The 17,530-nt window shown below is 51.7% G+C and overlaps 1 protein-coding gene across 2 annotated transcripts in view; it reads right to left on the reverse strand.

Annotated features, from left to right (window-relative positions):
* Positions 1 to 7,742: 7,742 nt before the first annotated feature.
* The window catches only part of PHF2 (PHD finger protein 2), a 54,659-nt gene continuing 44,871 nt past the window's right edge, over positions 7,743 to 17,530 (reverse strand). The window contains exons 18-22 of one of the 2 annotated variants that reach the window (XM_059480397.1): positions 13,891 to 14,168; positions 12,778 to 12,873; positions 11,764 to 11,873; positions 10,347 to 10,608; positions 7,743 to 8,822 (exon numbers count right to left, since the gene is read on the reverse strand). In XM_059480397.1, coding sequence (XP_059336380.1) covers positions 8,734 to 8,822; positions 10,347 to 10,608; positions 11,764 to 11,873; positions 12,778 to 12,873; positions 13,891 to 14,168 — 835 coding nt within the window. In that variant the 3' untranslated portion in view covers positions 7,743 to 8,733. The remainder of the gene's footprint in view (positions 8,823 to 10,346; positions 10,609 to 11,763; positions 11,874 to 12,777; positions 12,874 to 13,890; positions 14,169 to 17,530) is intronic. The other variant, XM_059480398.1, reaches the window with a different exon arrangement.

Below are 17,530 nucleotides of genomic sequence, written 5' to 3' on the forward strand. Positions count from 1 at the left end.
AGGGGCACAAATCGTGATTTAAAACTTACCAAAGAGAATTTCATGTTTATTCATTTACAAATTAGTAGGATTTAAACTTTCAACAATTTTTCCAGAAGGCTCAGCTGTGGGGAGGGAGGTGGCAGTGGCTTATGTGCTGAACTAAAAAGACCTCACTGGTCTCCACCGGGACGCTGAAGATTGGGAACTGGGAGAGGTGTGCACATCCTGGCTGACTTCTAGGGCAAGCTGAAGGGAGCCCAGTCCTGCAGTGATCACCCCTGTGCTTGCAGTGTGCCATGTGCACAGTGGGAAACAAGAAAATCCACTTATTTCAGGCGTATTTAATAATTTTATCACAGTCTTTTGTCATGCTGAATCTTACACTTGTTGCTATTTCTTCTCACCTGTGTAATGTCCTGGTATTTTTGCTTATTTCTTTATGGCTTTTCTAATATAAAGCCTTAAGGAAACATCAATGCAAGAAAAAGGACCACAACCCCTATGTATGAAAGGCTTTTCTGTACAAAAAGATAGAAACAGTGGACAGTTAAAGGCCTGGAGAGGAGCATGCCCTTGTTTGTGTGAAATGATGATCCTGGGTCTGGGTGTCTTTCCTACAGACAATGGACCAGCAGTCCCTGGGTGCAGAGGATGCTGCTGGTGTGTGCAGGGTGAGCCTATGACTCCAAGGAGTGAAAAGTGGGGCTATCCATCCACCCTGCTGTATTAAAATGCCCCCCTCTTCCTTCCTCTGCTACCATCCAGGCATCTTGTGGCAAAATGTGGACGTTTTAAACCTGTAACTTGCCTTTGCTGAGCTATTGAGCTTGATCGTGTCAGAGGTTTTGGAATTTCCCAAACACAATAAGTATGTTTACATGCAGTAGTCAGGGAGGAAATCACATGTGAAAGCACTCAGTAAGGAGATGGTATTTTGTTGCAATGCTCCATAAACCTTGTGTTTACGTGGGGTTTTTAAGGAGAATTCAAAGCATATCTCCTTTTTGTGATGCATCAACAAGCATATCAAATGATTGTTCAAAAGCTTGTGCTTTGTGCAAGAATAGAAACCAAATGGCTGAGTAATTTCCAAGAGGAAAAAACGCAACCTGTTACAGCAATTCCATGGTCTGTTTAAAATTTCTTTATAAAACCTTTTAAATAATAAAACTCTACACTCCCAATTAAAAAAACCTACTGGCTTTTTTGGGTTCATGTTTCTAAATGTTCAGCATCACAGGGCCATTACAGGGACAGCATTTTTCCCCGCTCCAAAGGTTGTTCCTGTCTCTTCTGCAGTGGCTCTCAGCCCTTTCCTTGACGTGTCTATGGTGCCATGGGACATTCCAAACCCCGTGTCCTTGGAACAGCTTGGAAAAGACAGGAGAGGGGAGGGGAAAGAATTCAGTGTAGGGGAAGCTGAAGTAGGAAAAACGCAATTTATGTTACCTTCAGGTACAGGTGGAACAGTCACTGAATGTAATCAGTTTATATCTTCACCAGACCTTGCACTGACCACTGCTGCAAGCAGATGAGGAGGTCTCACTCTCACAGGGGTCATGTGCCGCTTGAATGTCCACAGATCTTAGCTGTCAGTCCCCAAAATTCCAGCCACCTCTCATTTTTGACTTCACCCCTTTGCTGGGACATTCCAGGGCTGCCCACCACCAAGCCAAGCTAGGTCCTGCTCCACAGGCCCAGTACTGGTTGTAGTAATCAGAAGAAACTTCAGTGATTTCAATCTGGCATATGGTTCTGTGTTTAATGCTGTTTAATGAAAGCTGCTTTACTCATGTGCACGTGTACACACACAATTTATGCCATATTTTTCCAATTACTTCCCTACAGCTGATCACTCTCGAATGGAGCTCTGAGGCTGGATGTTGGTAGGTCAAGGCACACAGGCTCCCTGCACCCACTTGTGATATGCTAAAATCTGTTACTGAGCTGCCTTGTTGATAATTTTCTTTTGCAAGAGTCTGGCTGCTTAGATAAAGAGGAAGTGCCATGTGGTGCCAGAGTCAAAGCCCTGGTGCTTCCCATGCTGAGCACTGTGTGCAGTGCAGGGATCTGCCCCAGGGTTCATGGGCACCCTCCAATGCTGGCACAGCTGGCAGTGCAAGCCAAGCCCCAGGTCACCTTACAAAGTCATCCTTCCCAAGCCCCATCCTCACAAAAAGCATGGACATCACATGTTCCAGCCCTTTACAGCCCCCAGTTCCCCAGTGCCACGTGCCAGGCTCAGGTCAGGTTAACACCCCAAATTTCCATGCTGCTGGAGCTCCAGGAACATCATTCTGACGGTCAAAGCAAGCTGGTCAGCCCATGCCATGTTTGTCTGCAAGGAAATGGGATGTTTATGTTTATCCCAATGATCCTGATGGATGACACTTTTGTTCCATTTAGCAGCTGCTTGGCCCATTTAATACCGCAAAAGGAGATTAAGATCCAAAGTATGTACGGCTGTGTTATGAGTAACAGCCGCTTAATAGCAATAACAATGAATAACAATTGCAAGTTTGGCTTTTAGCTATTATTATTGCCTAAGGTTGGTTTGGTTTTCATATAAATAAATGCATATCTGTATATTAAATGAATATACCTAAGGACAAAGTGATGCATTTCCAGATAAACCCTCCAACTGTTCTAGATTTCTCAACAAATCATTCTGGAAAATAATGCCTAGGAAGAAGTGTAATATGTCTCGTGAATCCATAGGTAGAGCCAAGCTCAAGAATTCCCCCACAGAGCTGTGCAGAAGGGGTGTGTAGGGGCCTGAATATATGTATTAGGTATGGAATCCCCCGGACAGCCGAGAGCTGTGGCAGCCGGAGAGCTGGGACAGTGGAAGATAGGACAGCTGTAGCTCATCCAGAGCAACAGGACCCACCTATCTAATACATAGGACTCTCACTACATATATATATTCACAAGGACTCCTTTATAACAATACATATATTCAGGCCCCTACATTTCCCCCCCTCTCTTTTAACAATTTCTCAATTACACAGTTACAATATCCATATCTGTCCCAGCTCTCAGGCTGCCACAGCTCTCGGCTGTCCTATCTTCCATACCTAATACATATATTCAGGCCCCTACAGGGGTGCAGCCAGACTGACTGCCCAGGGATCCACCAGTCACAAACTGGCTCACAGGAAAGCTAAGCACACTTTTCCAGAAGGAATTCCACTCTGTCCTGCCAGCCTGCCTTGGGTACACGGAATCAGCTCATGGGATGCTGGCAAGAGCAATGCTCCAAGAAAGAGCAAGTCCTTCACCAGCAGCACGAGCAACACTTCTCCCTCTTGGAATTGCTGAATGGAAAACACATAATTCCTGCCCCTGCTCACCTCCTGAGCTCACCTCAGTGCCTGAGCCAGGGTCTGCCTTAGGAAAGGGACCTGGGCCAAGGTTTATCTCATCCAGCACAATGTGGCTGGGTTGGAGACCTGCAGCCCAGAATTGCCTGTTTATTTATGCATGTGCAAATCCATTCTGTGCATGGGATTCCCGTGGCTTCCCAGGACAGGCAGGTGTGTGGGAAGATCCTTGTCCAGCCAGGCAGTTACTGACCATTGGGGCCAGAGGGAAACAGTTTTCAGACAGAAATCTCCTCGATAAAAATAAATTACTACTGACAAGACAGCTAGCATAGTCAGGGCCCTTTTATTACTGACTACACAATGAAGAAGTCCAGCCTGGCCTTGGACACTTCCAGGGATGGGGCAGCTGCAGCTTCTCTGGGCAACCTGTGCCACGGCCTCACCACCCTCACACCTTTTCTATTGCAAGCAGGTCAGTGTGAGGTCTGTAGGGATCCAGGGAGTCCTACCTGGAACACACCCAGCAGGGCTCTGGAAAGAATAGGAGTGCAAAGCATTAGTGAGCATCAGGAGCTCAATGGAAGCAGGACTGCAACAAGGGCAGCGAGACGTGATGCTTTGAGAAGCATCAGGCATGAGGACTGAGTCACTTCATGGGATAAACATCCCCATCTGATGTTGTTTCCTCCTCCTCATATGCTACTGCACACAGCAAAAACATACTGAAAACAAACAGCAGTTTCTTCACTGGAGTTAATTGCTTTGCTTGGGTCTATTTAATTCCCTGTTCAGTTTTAAGCATTGGACAAACAAACTCAAGACTTAATATTCTCCTTGTTTTAAACAGCAAATCTTATTTAAGAAGTGTTAGTCCAACACTCTCAGGCAGAGGGTGGGATTGTTGAGGTGTCTGTGCAGGGCCAGGAGCTGGATTCAATGGTCCTTGTGGGTCCCTTCCAGCTCGGGATATTCTGTGATTCCACGGTTCTAGTGTTACTCAAATCACATTTGTGTCCCTGCTCAGAAGATGGAGAATCACAACATTCTTGGTGATTTAGTTCTCCCTCTCTGCACATGGCTCAGGTGGAAAGACATGCCTCTGAAGGTCACACACCACTTTCTCTTTTGACCTTTGTGGCTGGTGTTGGAAGCTGGTGGCCCTAACTGCTATCAGCAACTACCTGTAGCACTCCTGAACGAGTCCAATGAGGGTTGTTGCTGGAGATTTAGAAAAGCATTAGAGAGAATCATGGATTAAATGTGCAAATAGTCAGTTTGAGGTGGTTTTCAAACGTCTCCATGATAGACAAGCTGCAATGGAAGTGTCTGGCAGGGAAACAGCCTCTTGGAGAAACTAAGGTGTGGGACTGGGGAAAAAGAAAGGTTCCCTTTGTCTCAAGAGCAGAAAAGTCATCGAATGTGATGAAGGTTTAATCCCTGCAGATGGTCTTTAGCCACAGCATCTTTATTCACTCCTCACCAGCATCTGTCAAAGAGCTGTCATCACCACTGATACCAAAAGCCAGGCAGGGAGCGATTTGTGCAAACCCACTCAAGATAACAAGCTGGTTAATGGTGATACTCCCTGTCAGCAGCCAGCTACACTCAGCCTGACAGTTCCCTTTCAGGCCCGGGGAGCTCTTATCCACTGTGACAGGGCCCCACGGGTGGAATGTGGGGAACAAAAGCCCCACACAAAGGGAGCACTTTGGGGCTGGAGCGTGTCTGGCTTCCCCAGGCTTCTGAGAGGCCACACAGTGATGGCGGATGACGAGGCTCTAATTAATATTTCATTCTCAGACTGAGTTATCCCTTGGGGGAAGTTAAAGGTTTGCACATTTTGAGGCAAAGTACTGAGGCTGGTGATCTGGAATAAGGAAAGTATGTTGAAAGGAGCTGCTGCAGTCTTTAACCCTGGGTAAGGGACATGTAAACCATACAGCATTAGTGCACAGTTTTAATTGTATAACTTGTTCTGCGTCCTATTTTAAGGTCTGCTCCCATAAATTCATACATAAGTGCTTCTAGAAAACCTTCACCCCCTCTTCCTTTTCTGTATCCTCAGGATTCAGACATCTGGCATTCCACATCGTGTGGAAGGTTTGTTCTCCAAACCAACCCACTAAATATGTATTATGGCAGCAAATGAAGTGGCTGTGGGCTGGAACTGCTGAGTTCAGCAAAGAAAGGGAAAAGAATGGCCAGTGGAGGGGAGTTTCTACTGCACAGCCACATGCTCCCCACAGACAGCAGGAGGGCAGGGTCCTTATGAAGGGACAGTGGGTTTTGAGAGACCGCGAAGCAAAAGAGCTGTGGCCATAGCAGGGGTCTGGCCCACGGTGCCCACTGCCCAGCCAGTGGTGAGAAATGAGTGTGAACGCTTCTTCAGCCCAAAGATGAACCTAGGGTGCCCTGGTGACCTCAAGAAGAAAGGGTTTCCCTTGGGCTGCTAAACAGAGCTCATAAATGAGGAAATCGGGTAAACACAAAGACTTTCAAGATGTGTCACCTAATTGACTCCTAAGTGACTGCTGATTATTTGATTGAGTTGCAGGTGAGAGGAAGACTCGTGGTCGCACACAGTCTGCAAACACCTGCAGCGTGTGATGGGAGGAGTGAGCCAGGAGCCGGCTCGGTGGGCCAGGGAGTGAGCCTGGAGGTGGACAGCCCCAGGCTGGTCCGTGCCTCTCCCCGAGGAGGAGCGCACGGTGGAGCTCAATGTTTAGCAAATACAGTGAGCTGGGGCACAGAAGTATGTGGAGTTTGACACGAGAATGACCTGAAAATGAATCTCAAAGCGTGTCTTCCCTGCAGGCTGGAAACAGAAGAAAATCGAATTCATTATAATTATTATGCTTTCAAGAGAAGAGGAGAAGCAGGCTTTCTCTTGTGATATGCAGAGAAAAACTTGCAAACAGTTTACACAAATGCCGTGAGTCCTGTGGGGCGGGCACTGAGGTCCGTGGCGGATGGAATGGCAAGAACGGCGCCTGCAGCCCGGGATGGCATCGGGCCCCTGCTGGACCAGCCCAGAGCCCGGGCAGAGCCTGCCCCGGCCAGGGGAAGGGTGAATGTGAGCTCTGTGACACTCAGGTGTGCTTGTGCCAAATGGCAGGGTTGGAGTGATTCTTGTCAGTATAAAGACAGAAACAACAGAAACATGAATGTTGCGAGTAGCGGTTCACCAGGAGCGGCCAGCAGCCTGCCTCTCTGCCCGTGTGCACAGACAGCACCGCCCTGCCCGGGCATCCATCCCTTGTACATGGAGCAGCGCGATTGTGGATTCGCAGGTGCCACTCACTGCAGGTGAGCCGATTGTCCTGGGCCGGCACTCAGGACCTTGTGGCAGCCCCGGGCTCCCGCCCAGGGAGGCTGGCACGGCGGCTGTGCCCCCTTGTCCCCGAATGGGAGCTGAGCGCTGCTTTTCCAGGCGCGGCTCCTCCCGGCCGGGCTCTGCGGGGCCGGGGCAGAGCCGGCGGTGCTCGCCAGGGTGGGTGCCCTGTCTGGCTGCTCGCTGGGTGGGTGCCCTGGCTGGGTGGGTGCCCTGGTTGGCTGGGTGCTCACCCTGGCTGGCTGCTCGCTTTCGCCCAGCGCATCCTCAGCCGGTGGTCCTCGCGGGTCCCTTCCAGCTCGGGATGTTTTCTGATGAGCCAGGGCTGCTCGCGTGTCCCCGAGCCGCGGGAGGTGCTGGCGAGGCTACTCTCCGACGGGCCCCGTTTTCCCGGCTGCGGCTGTTTCTGAACTGTGAACTCCCCCAGCTGGCGATAGCTCGATATCGCCGGCAGCCAGCGCAGCCCGCCCGGAATGTCCCTGCTGGACGGGCTGCGAGGATTGCCCCAAAGCCGCGGAGCCGGGGACGAGCCCGGGGCTGCCCCTGGGGGCTGCTGCGGCCATCGGAGGGAACAGGGAACCGTGCAGGCTGCAGGGACCGGGCCGCTGCCAGCACAAGGTGTCCAAGAGCAGAGTGAGAGGTGGGAATGGCCTTGCATCAGCAAAGAGAAAAACGCAGGCTGTACGTGTCCCCGAAGGTCAGGAATAAATGGTGAGATGCTGCATGTTTCAGTGAGCACAGAGAAGGGGAAAGGCTGGAGCACCTGGTGACCCCCAAAAGGGAGGAGGCAGAGGGAAATAGGCGTGTGTGCTTGTCCATGGGAGGTGGATGATGGGCTGGGCAGTGGGTGGACACCTTTGGGTGGACCATGAGGTAGGTGTCTTACCGGGACACTCAAGACTATGCCAAACTGACCGGAGCTTCTCCTGGTAATGTAGCAAGCAAGTATGGGGTTGGGTGACAGATGGGGCAGTGGCAGCAGAGCCACCCCCTGTCTGTGCCAGCAGTGGGTCCCTGCTCGCTCCTTCACCCACCCTCAGGGACCCCTGCCTGCCTCCCCACCCCTCCTTCACCAACCCCACAAAAAGTCCAGGCCCAGGCAATTGTGTACAAAACCTGAAATAGTTTTACTTTGCTTTCTTTTTTTTTTCCTTTTTTTTCTTCTTTTTTTAAACTTTGCTCTAGATTTACTTAAGATTTTGTGAAGTCGATACAAGAGCATTTGATATGAATCGGTAAATAAAACACCGTCATAGATAGATAGCCACGATAAACTTTGTTAGAAATGTACATGTCGCGAAAAAATAATAATACTAAGAATAATAATCATAATCATAATAAAAAAAGCCGGCGCGACGCCCAGGCCGGCGCGGCCCTGTAGGCCCTGGTGGTGGCCCTGGTGGTGGCCCCGGTGGCCCTGGCACACGGCGGCAGGTGGCTCTGGTTTCCCGCAGGCGCCGCGCCCCAGTAATGTGTGTATATAAACAAAGCCCATAAGAAATGTACAAATATAAAAAGCTACAAACATTAATAAATTACGTCGTCACAAAACACGGAAACACTCCACAAGGTGCTAGTAAAATAACTGTCTCCCTCCTCGTACAAGAAGTTACGCAAAGAGCTGGTACCGGCGGGCAGCGCCCGGAGAGACCCTCCCCGTATAAAAACCCGGCGGTGGTTATTCCAAAAGCTATGTACAAGCTACATTCTAGGAAAAGGGGCCTGGCATGCGGCTGCGGCGGTGCCTGAGAAACGCGCCCGCCGCCTGGCCGCCCCACGCCTCGAGTCCCGCGCTCCCCTCCCGCCACGGGGCCTCGAGGCCTTCCCGCTCCGGGCCCGCGGCCGCCCGCCCTGCCCTGCCCGTGCGCCGGGCGGGACGAGGGGCCCGAGGCCGGAGCTGGAGCGGGGCCCGGCGCACTCCTCCGTGGCCGAGATTAGTATTAACTTTTTGCGGCTAGTCGCTCTCAGCACTCTGAGAAAGGACATCTATATTAAAAAATATTTATAGCAGGATTCTGTACAGTTTGACCGCTGAAAGTTAAAGGGATTCTTGTGGTGGTGGCCCAGAACTGGGTGGCAGTGTCCCCGGGGCCACTAGAGCAGCAGCTTCCCGTTCCGGTGGATCTTCAGGATCTTGCCGAGCCGCTGCTTGGCCGTGGCCATCCCCTTCTTCGTACGCTTCCCTGGAAGGACAGCAGGGCTGGGGTGAGGACCCACACCCACCCCACAGCACCCCACAGGCACAGACCCTCCAGCCGCCTCCTGCCTCCACAGCCCTGCAACCAGCCCTGCCCAGCACCCTCAAGGACACCCTCCAGCACCCCTCAGGAACGGCGCTGCTGGCCACAGGGCTTGGCTGGGAGCACAGCCCCTGGAGAGTCAGCCCTGCTGAGCCAGGGCACAGTGCACACCCATTCCCATGGACACATCCACACCTGCTCCGGGGAGGCACAGCCCTTCTGGGCACCCTCCTGCCCCCACAGCTCTGCTGGGCACCCTCCTGCCCCTGCAGTGCCAGCCCTGCTGCCCTGCACCCTCACCTGCCCTGGCTCACTGCTCATGGTCACCTGTTTGCCCGCAGGGTGACAGTCAAACCCAGCCCCACCAGTGCCATTCTGCTCCTCAGGGACAGGCTGCACACACACACACACACACACACACACACACACACACACACACAGAGACACATGCTCTACAGCTCTTCGCAGCTCCAGGCTCCTGGCTATCTCTCTGCCTTGAACCTGTTTCCCACCATTTCACCACAAAAGCACAATTCCAGGCAAATGCATTCTTTCCACTCCAGCCCTGCAGAGAGCCACAGGTACCACCAGCTCCTGGTAGGACCCCAGCCCCTACCACAGGCCACACACATCCTGCCCTATGGCCATCCAAGCTACCAGGTACTGTGTACTACCTCTAATCTGCTCCACTCGAATACAGGGAATTCAGGAAATATCTGCCACATTGCCTCACTTGTCACTGCGGCCTTTACCAGTGGGATCACACACAATTTTCATGCTACGCAGTGCCTGTCCCACACACCTGCCTCAGTTACACTTCCTGAGCCAAGTTCAAATGGAGAGCAGGAGGTCCCAGCCTAGACTCTGAGACCCTCAGCTTTCTCACACTTTCCCTATGACAGAAAGCAACCAACCTCTTCCTCTCTCCTGCCTTTGGTTGTAGTTGTGTTACTCCCAAGGTGTGATATTCCTCTGCTTCCTTGCAGCAACCCTCCAGAGAGATCTGCAGTGTGCCCTGCTCTACAAGTCCTGCAAGCACTGTCCTCAGCTACAGCCAGCACAGAGCTGGTGTACAGCAGCACCAACACCACAGTGCCTGCCCCAGCCCTGGGCAGAACAGCCTTCATGGATGCATCCTCCCCTGGCCATGGCTCCCCTGGCCAGGCTGTCTGGATGTGACCCTGCAGGTGCTCCTCCTGAGCTGGGGCCGGGCTGGGCAGCGCTCCTGCCAGGGACACCTCACAGCCTGCAGCCAAGAGCCCAGCACAGACACACTGCCTGGCCCTGCAGTGCCAGGACAGTCCTGGCCACGAGTCCTATCCCTGACCAGATCCGACTTGGATCCACACAGCTGCACCTGTGCGTGCCCACACCACACACTGCAGTGCAGGCCCTGCGGAAGGCTCGGGTTCCATGGCCCTTCACCCTTCCCCACTCCTGCACCACAAGCCAGGCGTTTCCTGGTACCTTTGGCGGAGGCATTGTTCTGCGAGGATGATGAGGGTCTCCTCTGTGTGAGGAAAACACCGGGTGCCATCGGCTGCGATCCCCTGTTAGGCTGGGCGACCCCAAAGGTGCTGGCCCCTGCGGTGTACTCGTGATCTGTGAGGCTGCTGGCCTGTGACTCCAGCTTCGGCTCGGGGGAGCTGCCTTCCTGAGCCGCTTTGCTTGCGTTGGGGGCTGACAGCTTCTTTTTGGTATTTTTTTTCTTCTTGCCTTTTTGTTCCTCCTTTAAAATGACAAAGATGAAGCTCAGATTAATCCCCAGAAGACCTTTAGCTAGGGCAAGGGCCAGCGGCGTTGCTTAGGGTCCTGATACAACGACACGCCAGGAGTTGGCCACGGACAAGCGCTCGGGGGCTGCTCCACACGTCTGGCTCACAGCTGCACACACACGTTTGCCTCTCGTGCCTCTACATCCTCGCTCTGTGCGGGGCCTCCTCGTCCTTACACTGCGGCGAGCGGGAGCAGCGGGGCCGCACCGACACCGCCCTGGCACAGCAGCGTGGTCAGCATGGGCAAAGCTTTCCATCTTCCACAAAAACTGGCACCTCCTATCTTCGGGGATCTTCACACCCTTGCACAACAGCATGAAGGATATTAAACATCCCACTGATTCAGCCTCTGCTTCCTGCTAGGACACACACATCATCTCCTGGCCTGTAACTGCACCTGGACATGCACACTGGGATGGCAGAGGCCTGCTACTGCCCTGTGTCCCTTGTCTACTTTCAGTTCCTTCTTCTTGGAACCCTGCCATCATCCTTAAAGCTCTTCTACTCAATAGTCCACATCGCAGAAGCCCGAGGCCACCACAACCTGCATCTCCGCCAGCTCGCTGAGGTGCCTCACCAACCTCGCTCCAGCAGACCTTGTCACCTCAGCATCTCACCATGTCACCTTTACAGGGCTTCTCTGACCCCTTCAGAGACCAGACACTTACCAAACATCCAAACTGCTCCAGTTCCTTTCCTAAACTACCCTTTGCTCTCAGTTCACCAATCCTTTGGAAGCAAACCCTGACACTTCCCAGCAGCCAATCTGCACAGACAGGCAATCACACCAGTCAGGCTCTCAGGTACACATCAAATACACTCCTTTGAGGCAGCCTTCTCCTGTTCTATTCCAGTAGCCATTCTCAACCCCCCACCCCATCCTTCCCTATGCTTTTCTCTGTCCCTTGCTACCCTGTGCCATGCTCAGGTATGTTGTGACACCGCTGGGCTTGGATCCCGTTTATTTCCCTGAGACTGCAGAGCCTCATGTCACCGGCAGGACCAAACAGTAGGCAGGGCTGGCACAGCACCAGGCTCGAGCACAGCTCTGCTGCTGGGGACAGGGCTCTGCTTTCCTGACAGCTCCTACTCCCCAGGCAGCCTCTCACCTGCTGCGACAGCTTGGCGGCGGCGGCGGCGAGTCCCGTTTCGATGGAGGCGACTCTCGTGCCTTCTCGCACCGGTCTGTCCTGCCGGGGCACCGAGGGGCCAACCCGTGCTGCAGGGAGAGCAGAGGCAGGTGAGGGGCAGGAATGTGCCCGAGGGAGCAGCACAGCCACCACAGGGCAGCGGGCTCTACCCTGCCCAGCCAGGAGAGATGGGGACAGCCTCTGCCCTTCCCTTCCCCAGGGACCAGTGAGGGCACGAGAGCCAGCGGCCCCCGGGCACGGTGGCACGGGCAGAAGCTGCTGATAGAGACGGCACGCAGCTGAGCAGCTCCACAGCCACCTGAAGCCAAAGCCACGCAGGTTTGTGCCCACATCCTGGATGATGAGAGTTATCTCCAAAGCACTGTGCTCACCTGCAGCTGCAGGAGAACATGCAGGGCCACAAGCTGATGAGAGCACACATGGGCTGCTTGTCACACACAGCACACACAGAGCATGCCCTGCCCGTGGGCCACAGGGGTCAAAGGGGTCTAGGGGCCCTCTTGCCTGTCACTGCCCCTGGTGAGCTCCAACAAACCCAGGGCAGACCAAATCCTTCCAGGTCATGAGCTTCGGCTGAACCTGGAGGAAACTATTCCTGCTCTCTCTCCTGGAGGAGACTATTCCTGACTTATTGCCACAGTCAACACCTGAAATCCACAGCAACTCAGCTGTCCAGGGCTTGATTCACTGTTACACCACCGCTAAGGTGGCAACCAAATGATCTATGACTAAGAGTGTGAGGAAAAATTAAACCAACCAAGGAATTACTTTCTCCTGCCAGCCGATTGCAGGAGGAAGGCTAAAACTGCTTGCCAGGAATGCCAGTGCCTGGATCACCTCCCACTGCCCTGGAAAGGGTTAAAATTTGCATGATAAAGAAGTCACTAATCGTGTGTTACAGTTTCCACACTCTTTGAAAAATTTAGAGATTTGCATGACTTAGCCTGGGCAGAACAGACCACACCAACTTACCCGTGGGACTGTAAGGGGCATCATCTGAACTTTTCCTTTTCTTTGATCGGGACTTGAATACTGGATTATCTTCATCTGATTCGAGAGAAGGGTAAACTACAGTAGGAAACAAAGGCAAGAGTTTCAGTTTAGGAAACAGCTCTACCCTGCACAGAGGACCCTTGCTCTGTCCAGGTGCAGTGACCACAGGCATCACAGATAGATAGATGTCTATCTGTGATATCTATAGATATCATCTATAGATAGATGATCTCCACAAGTGTCACTGAGCACTTCTGTCACAGCTGTGACACTCTGGGGACTTTCCTGTGCTCTCATCCACACATTAGTGTTGGGAGCTGCTGTCATTAAACTGTGACTGGCTCTCTGTATTCCTCTATAATCACAGAATATCCTGAGCTGCAAGGGAGCCACAAGAATCATCGAGACCAACTTGGCTGCCCAGTGAAGCTATGGCTGCTCCATCACTGCAAGTGTCCAAGGCCAGGCTGGACAGGGCTTGGAGCAACCTCATCTAGTGGAAAGTGTCCCTGCCCATGGCAGAGGGTGGAACTAGACGGCCCTTAAAGGTCCCTTTCAACCTAAACCACTCTATGATTCCACAATAATTATGGCAGAACTGATGTAACTGCTGTAAACTGTCTTTGTGTCCATTTCTGCTGCAGATGCTTGCCTTCTCTGCCAAAACTCCAAACAGCATTAGATCCCTTTTCCATGTACAAATTCAACTTCTCACTCCTCTCAGCTGGAGGTTTAATTGCTACTGTGCAGACAAGGACATTTCTGTCACAAGTAGCAGTACCTGACCCACATTTCTGGGACAGTCCCCCATTTCTGGGTTGACTGCTGCAGTTTTGGGGCTCTCCATGTTTCTTGAGAGTTTCTCATTGTGCCATGCCTCAAATCCAGCCTGCCTGGGTGGCTGTGTGACCCTGGGCTCTGCAGCCAGTCTGCTGCCCCATGTGTTTGCTCCCTTTGGTGTGCAGGTCCCTGTTCCCTGTGCAGCTGATCCCAGGGTGGCAGAGCAGGAGGGAGCACCCAGGAGCAAAGGGACATTCAGCAAGAGGCACAGGTGTGTCCCAGGCACAGCCTCACTCTGCTCCCCTTACTCACCATAATCCGAGTCCTTAAAACAGGCATCCAAGTGGTCCTGGTCCTCGTCGTAGTCCTCGATGTCGATGCTGTTCTTTGTGCTTTTCTTCAGCAGCCGCTTCCCAGCGGTTTTGCTGCCACCACCACCAGTTTTCTTCAAGTTTTGTGTGGAGAGGGAGTTGTTCTTCGCCTGATGGGTGCCCCACGACGTCTGCAGGCAGGACTCCGAGGCCTGGAGGTTTGCCATGGAGAGCATGCCCTGGATGGCTTCCTGCGTGCTGGGGGAGGCAGGCGGCTGGCTGTGGGGCACAGGGAGAGATGCCAGAGCACTCAGTGATTCCAGAAACACCAACCCCTCACAGGCAGCTTGCTCCTGCCAGGCAGTTGTGCTAGGAGAGACCCCCTGATTCCTCTGAGTAGCTGCACATACCACAAGAGCCAGTGGGAAATTGTATGGGACAGCAATAGCACAAAGAGCACCTCAGATGTGGGGGGATGGCCCAGGAGCCAGGGAGACGTGGGCAGGTCCCTGGGGCTGTCAGCACTCTGGGCAGAGCTCAGGAAACTTCCCAAAGCCCACAGCAGAATCCCTGACAGAGCAGTGTCTCTATACCAACTATCATCATCATCCTCCTCCTTCTCCTCCTCCTCACCATCACCTTTAAACATCTATCTATCTATCTATCTATCTATCTATCTATCTATCTATCTATCTATCTATCTATCTATCTATCTATCCATCTATCTATCTATCTATCTATCTATCTATCTATCTATCTATCTATCTATCCATCCATCCATCCATCTATCCATCTCACCTATCTATCTTTAATAATGTTATTTTTCTGTACTAGCAAATCATCCTCCTCATCATCATCATATTTTAATAGTATTATTTATAATCTACACTATCAGCTTCTGTAAAAGGAGAGCTTATGCATCAGCACTGGTGGGGAATGTCGTGGGGGGCTCTACTCAAAACTGCCTGGAAGTTTTTGGTCCCAGTTCACATCATGGGCTGTCACCACTCCAGGAGCTGCTGGAAATTAATTCTGAGACTGGCAGAACACATCATTCAGTATTTACAGAAGTTTGGAGTTTGGCAAGTAGTGAAATGCAAAAAAATATTACTTTTTATATAACTGTAGAAATATTATTGTTGTGGCAATAATATTTGTAGAGTTATACATTTGTTGTGCAATAGAAGCCACAAACGTACAAGAAAATTAACAGCACCATGTCACTTTCTCCTACTTGAGCTCAATCTGGGCTCTGAATAGAGTAATGTACAAAACCATAAGGGAAGTTTCTGGGCACTAATGGCATTTAGTCATAATCCTGAAAATTAGTTAAGACTTATTCACAAGTCAACAAACAGAAGAACATCAAAAACCTTATTTAGGAAAGAGTCATTTAAATCCCTCCGATATCATGCCTTCTCCTCTGCCTTCTCCCTGGCAAAGAAATATTTTGCAACATCTACAAGGAATTATCATATTTTCTTCCAGCCTTTTCCCCTGAACTGTTTTTTCAAACACTGGACTCTCAAAACACTGCAAACAGACCATCAAATACTGACCACTAAATGGGAAAATCAGAGAGGAACTGCCTTAAGCAACACAAACTTCAAGAAATAAAGAGTGGGATATGATCAAAACCGGTGGTTCTGAGACTCAAACACCAACCTGAAGAGGGGGAAATGTCTCAGAGCTGCACATGGGGCAGAGTGTTTCTCATTAGGGCATGTGCTCTGGAGTGCTTCCATCAGGAGTATTTCAGCTTTCTAATCCAAAAAAAATTCAAGAAGACGCAGGAAGCAATTTTGAAGCTCTGGAAGAACCATATCCCCTTTCTGTAGCTTCAGCAATGATTTTTTTAAAAACCACATTTATGAAAGTAAACTGTCAGTGAGTTACAATTCTGGCTTAGAAAAACATTTTAAAAGAGCATTGGAGCAGGAACAAAGTGCTTCTGTCCCTGCTGTATGCCCACAGCCGTCTCCAAACACGCAGGAGGTGGCACTGGGGGATAGCCCAGAGCTGCCTCCAGCCCAGCAGCCTTGCTGTCCTGTGTGGGGCTGACAGCTGCTCTTGTGGGGGCACAGGGCACTCTGACAGACATGCTGGCAGCACTCTGTGCCTTCACCTTGCCTGTGGCAGCCCTGGGGTGGCAGCAGCCCCAGGGCAGCGCCCGTCCCCTGTGCTGGCACTGCTGCGGCCCCACCTGGAATCCTGGGGCCACTTTGGGGCTCCTCGTGACAAGAGGGACATTGAGGGGCTGGAGCGTGCCCAGACAAGGGAGCAGACCTGGAGAAGGGGCTGGAGCACCAGGAGTGGCTGAGGGAGATGGGGAAGGGGCTCAGTCTGAGAAAAGGAGGCTCGGGGAGACTGTGGTAGCCAGGTTTGCCATTCTGTCCCTGGCATGTGCCAGAGCAGCTGGAGCAGGAAAACAGCTGTGCTGGGGACAGGAACAAGCACTGATGGACTCAGGTTTTACCTCCTCAGTGAGCAGGGCACAGGAGTGATCCCAGCACCCTCCATCATGCAGGACATTGTGCAGGGAGCCAGTGCCATGCTCTTCACCACCAACTCTGCCACTGCCATCTCTCTCATCCTCTCTAGGCAGATCATCTCCTTCCTTCCATCAGCAGTTACTGAGTCTCCTACTTGTATCCTCATATTTAGAAACTGAACTTATAATATTTCAGAAGAGTATTACTGGTTGAGCAGTGGCTGTGGGGAAGTCACTTTAACAATTTCAAGCACAAACCCAGCGTTTTCTTCCATTTTTGAGTCAGACCTGGACACGAGTAATTTTTCTCTTTTCAAGATCAGGTGACGACCAGCCCTACAAGCTTTTTGCATATTCCCTTTCAGTTCTTTCAGCCCGTTCCCACCCTCACAGCAGCCTTTCTGCAGGAGCCCTGTCCTTCCCTCTCCAGTCTTGCTGACACACACAGTTGAGCTGCGGCTCAGGTAATGCCATCAGGGCCTCTGGGGTAGCCAGCTGCTAGTGACAGCTCAGTATTTTACAGAATAAGGCTTGCCATGGTTCAGATAAGGCCACTATCACAAAGAGCCCTGACCTGGGAACCCAGCACTGGTCTGACAAGGGTGCAGGCACTGGCTGCTTGTGTGGGAGGAGATCCCACAGTGACATAAGGTTGCACACAGCACCCACAATGTACACATACAGATCTATAAATACCCACATTCCCTACCCCTCATCTGCCCTGCAAGCAGAGGAAGGTGGGAATTGTTCCTGAGAGTCAGACATGACCACGCTGGCCCCATGCTGTGACACAGTGTGTTTGCACATCGCGTTTCTTCCGCTTCGTTTTCAAAAAGACCACGTTATGGCCATTGGGAAAGCCAAGCCTAATTATGAAATGGAACACAGCAATTACATTTACTAGGGGCTTTTTCCAATCAGGATGCAGCACACACTGCCAAAAGCCAGTGTTTATCCCAGAGCCAGCATTGATATGACACATTCCCACTGAACCACCCCACACAGAGCAGTAACTCAGCCGAGTCTGGGGTGGGACTTTGATTCCAGAAACCACAGAGCCTCCCAACACCCTGGCTACAGCACCCAGGCTGAGGGGGGAAAGCAAAGGCCTGAGTTTAACCTCTGTTCTGGTTTAACCCCTTGCAGACAG

The sequence above is a fragment of the Ammospiza nelsoni genome, chromosome 11 (genome assembly GCF_027579445.1).
Source record: "Ammospiza nelsoni isolate bAmmNel1 chromosome 11, bAmmNel1.pri, whole genome shotgun sequence".
Classification (NCBI taxonomy): Eukaryota; Metazoa; Chordata; class Aves; order Passeriformes; family Passerellidae; genus Ammospiza; species Ammospiza nelsoni.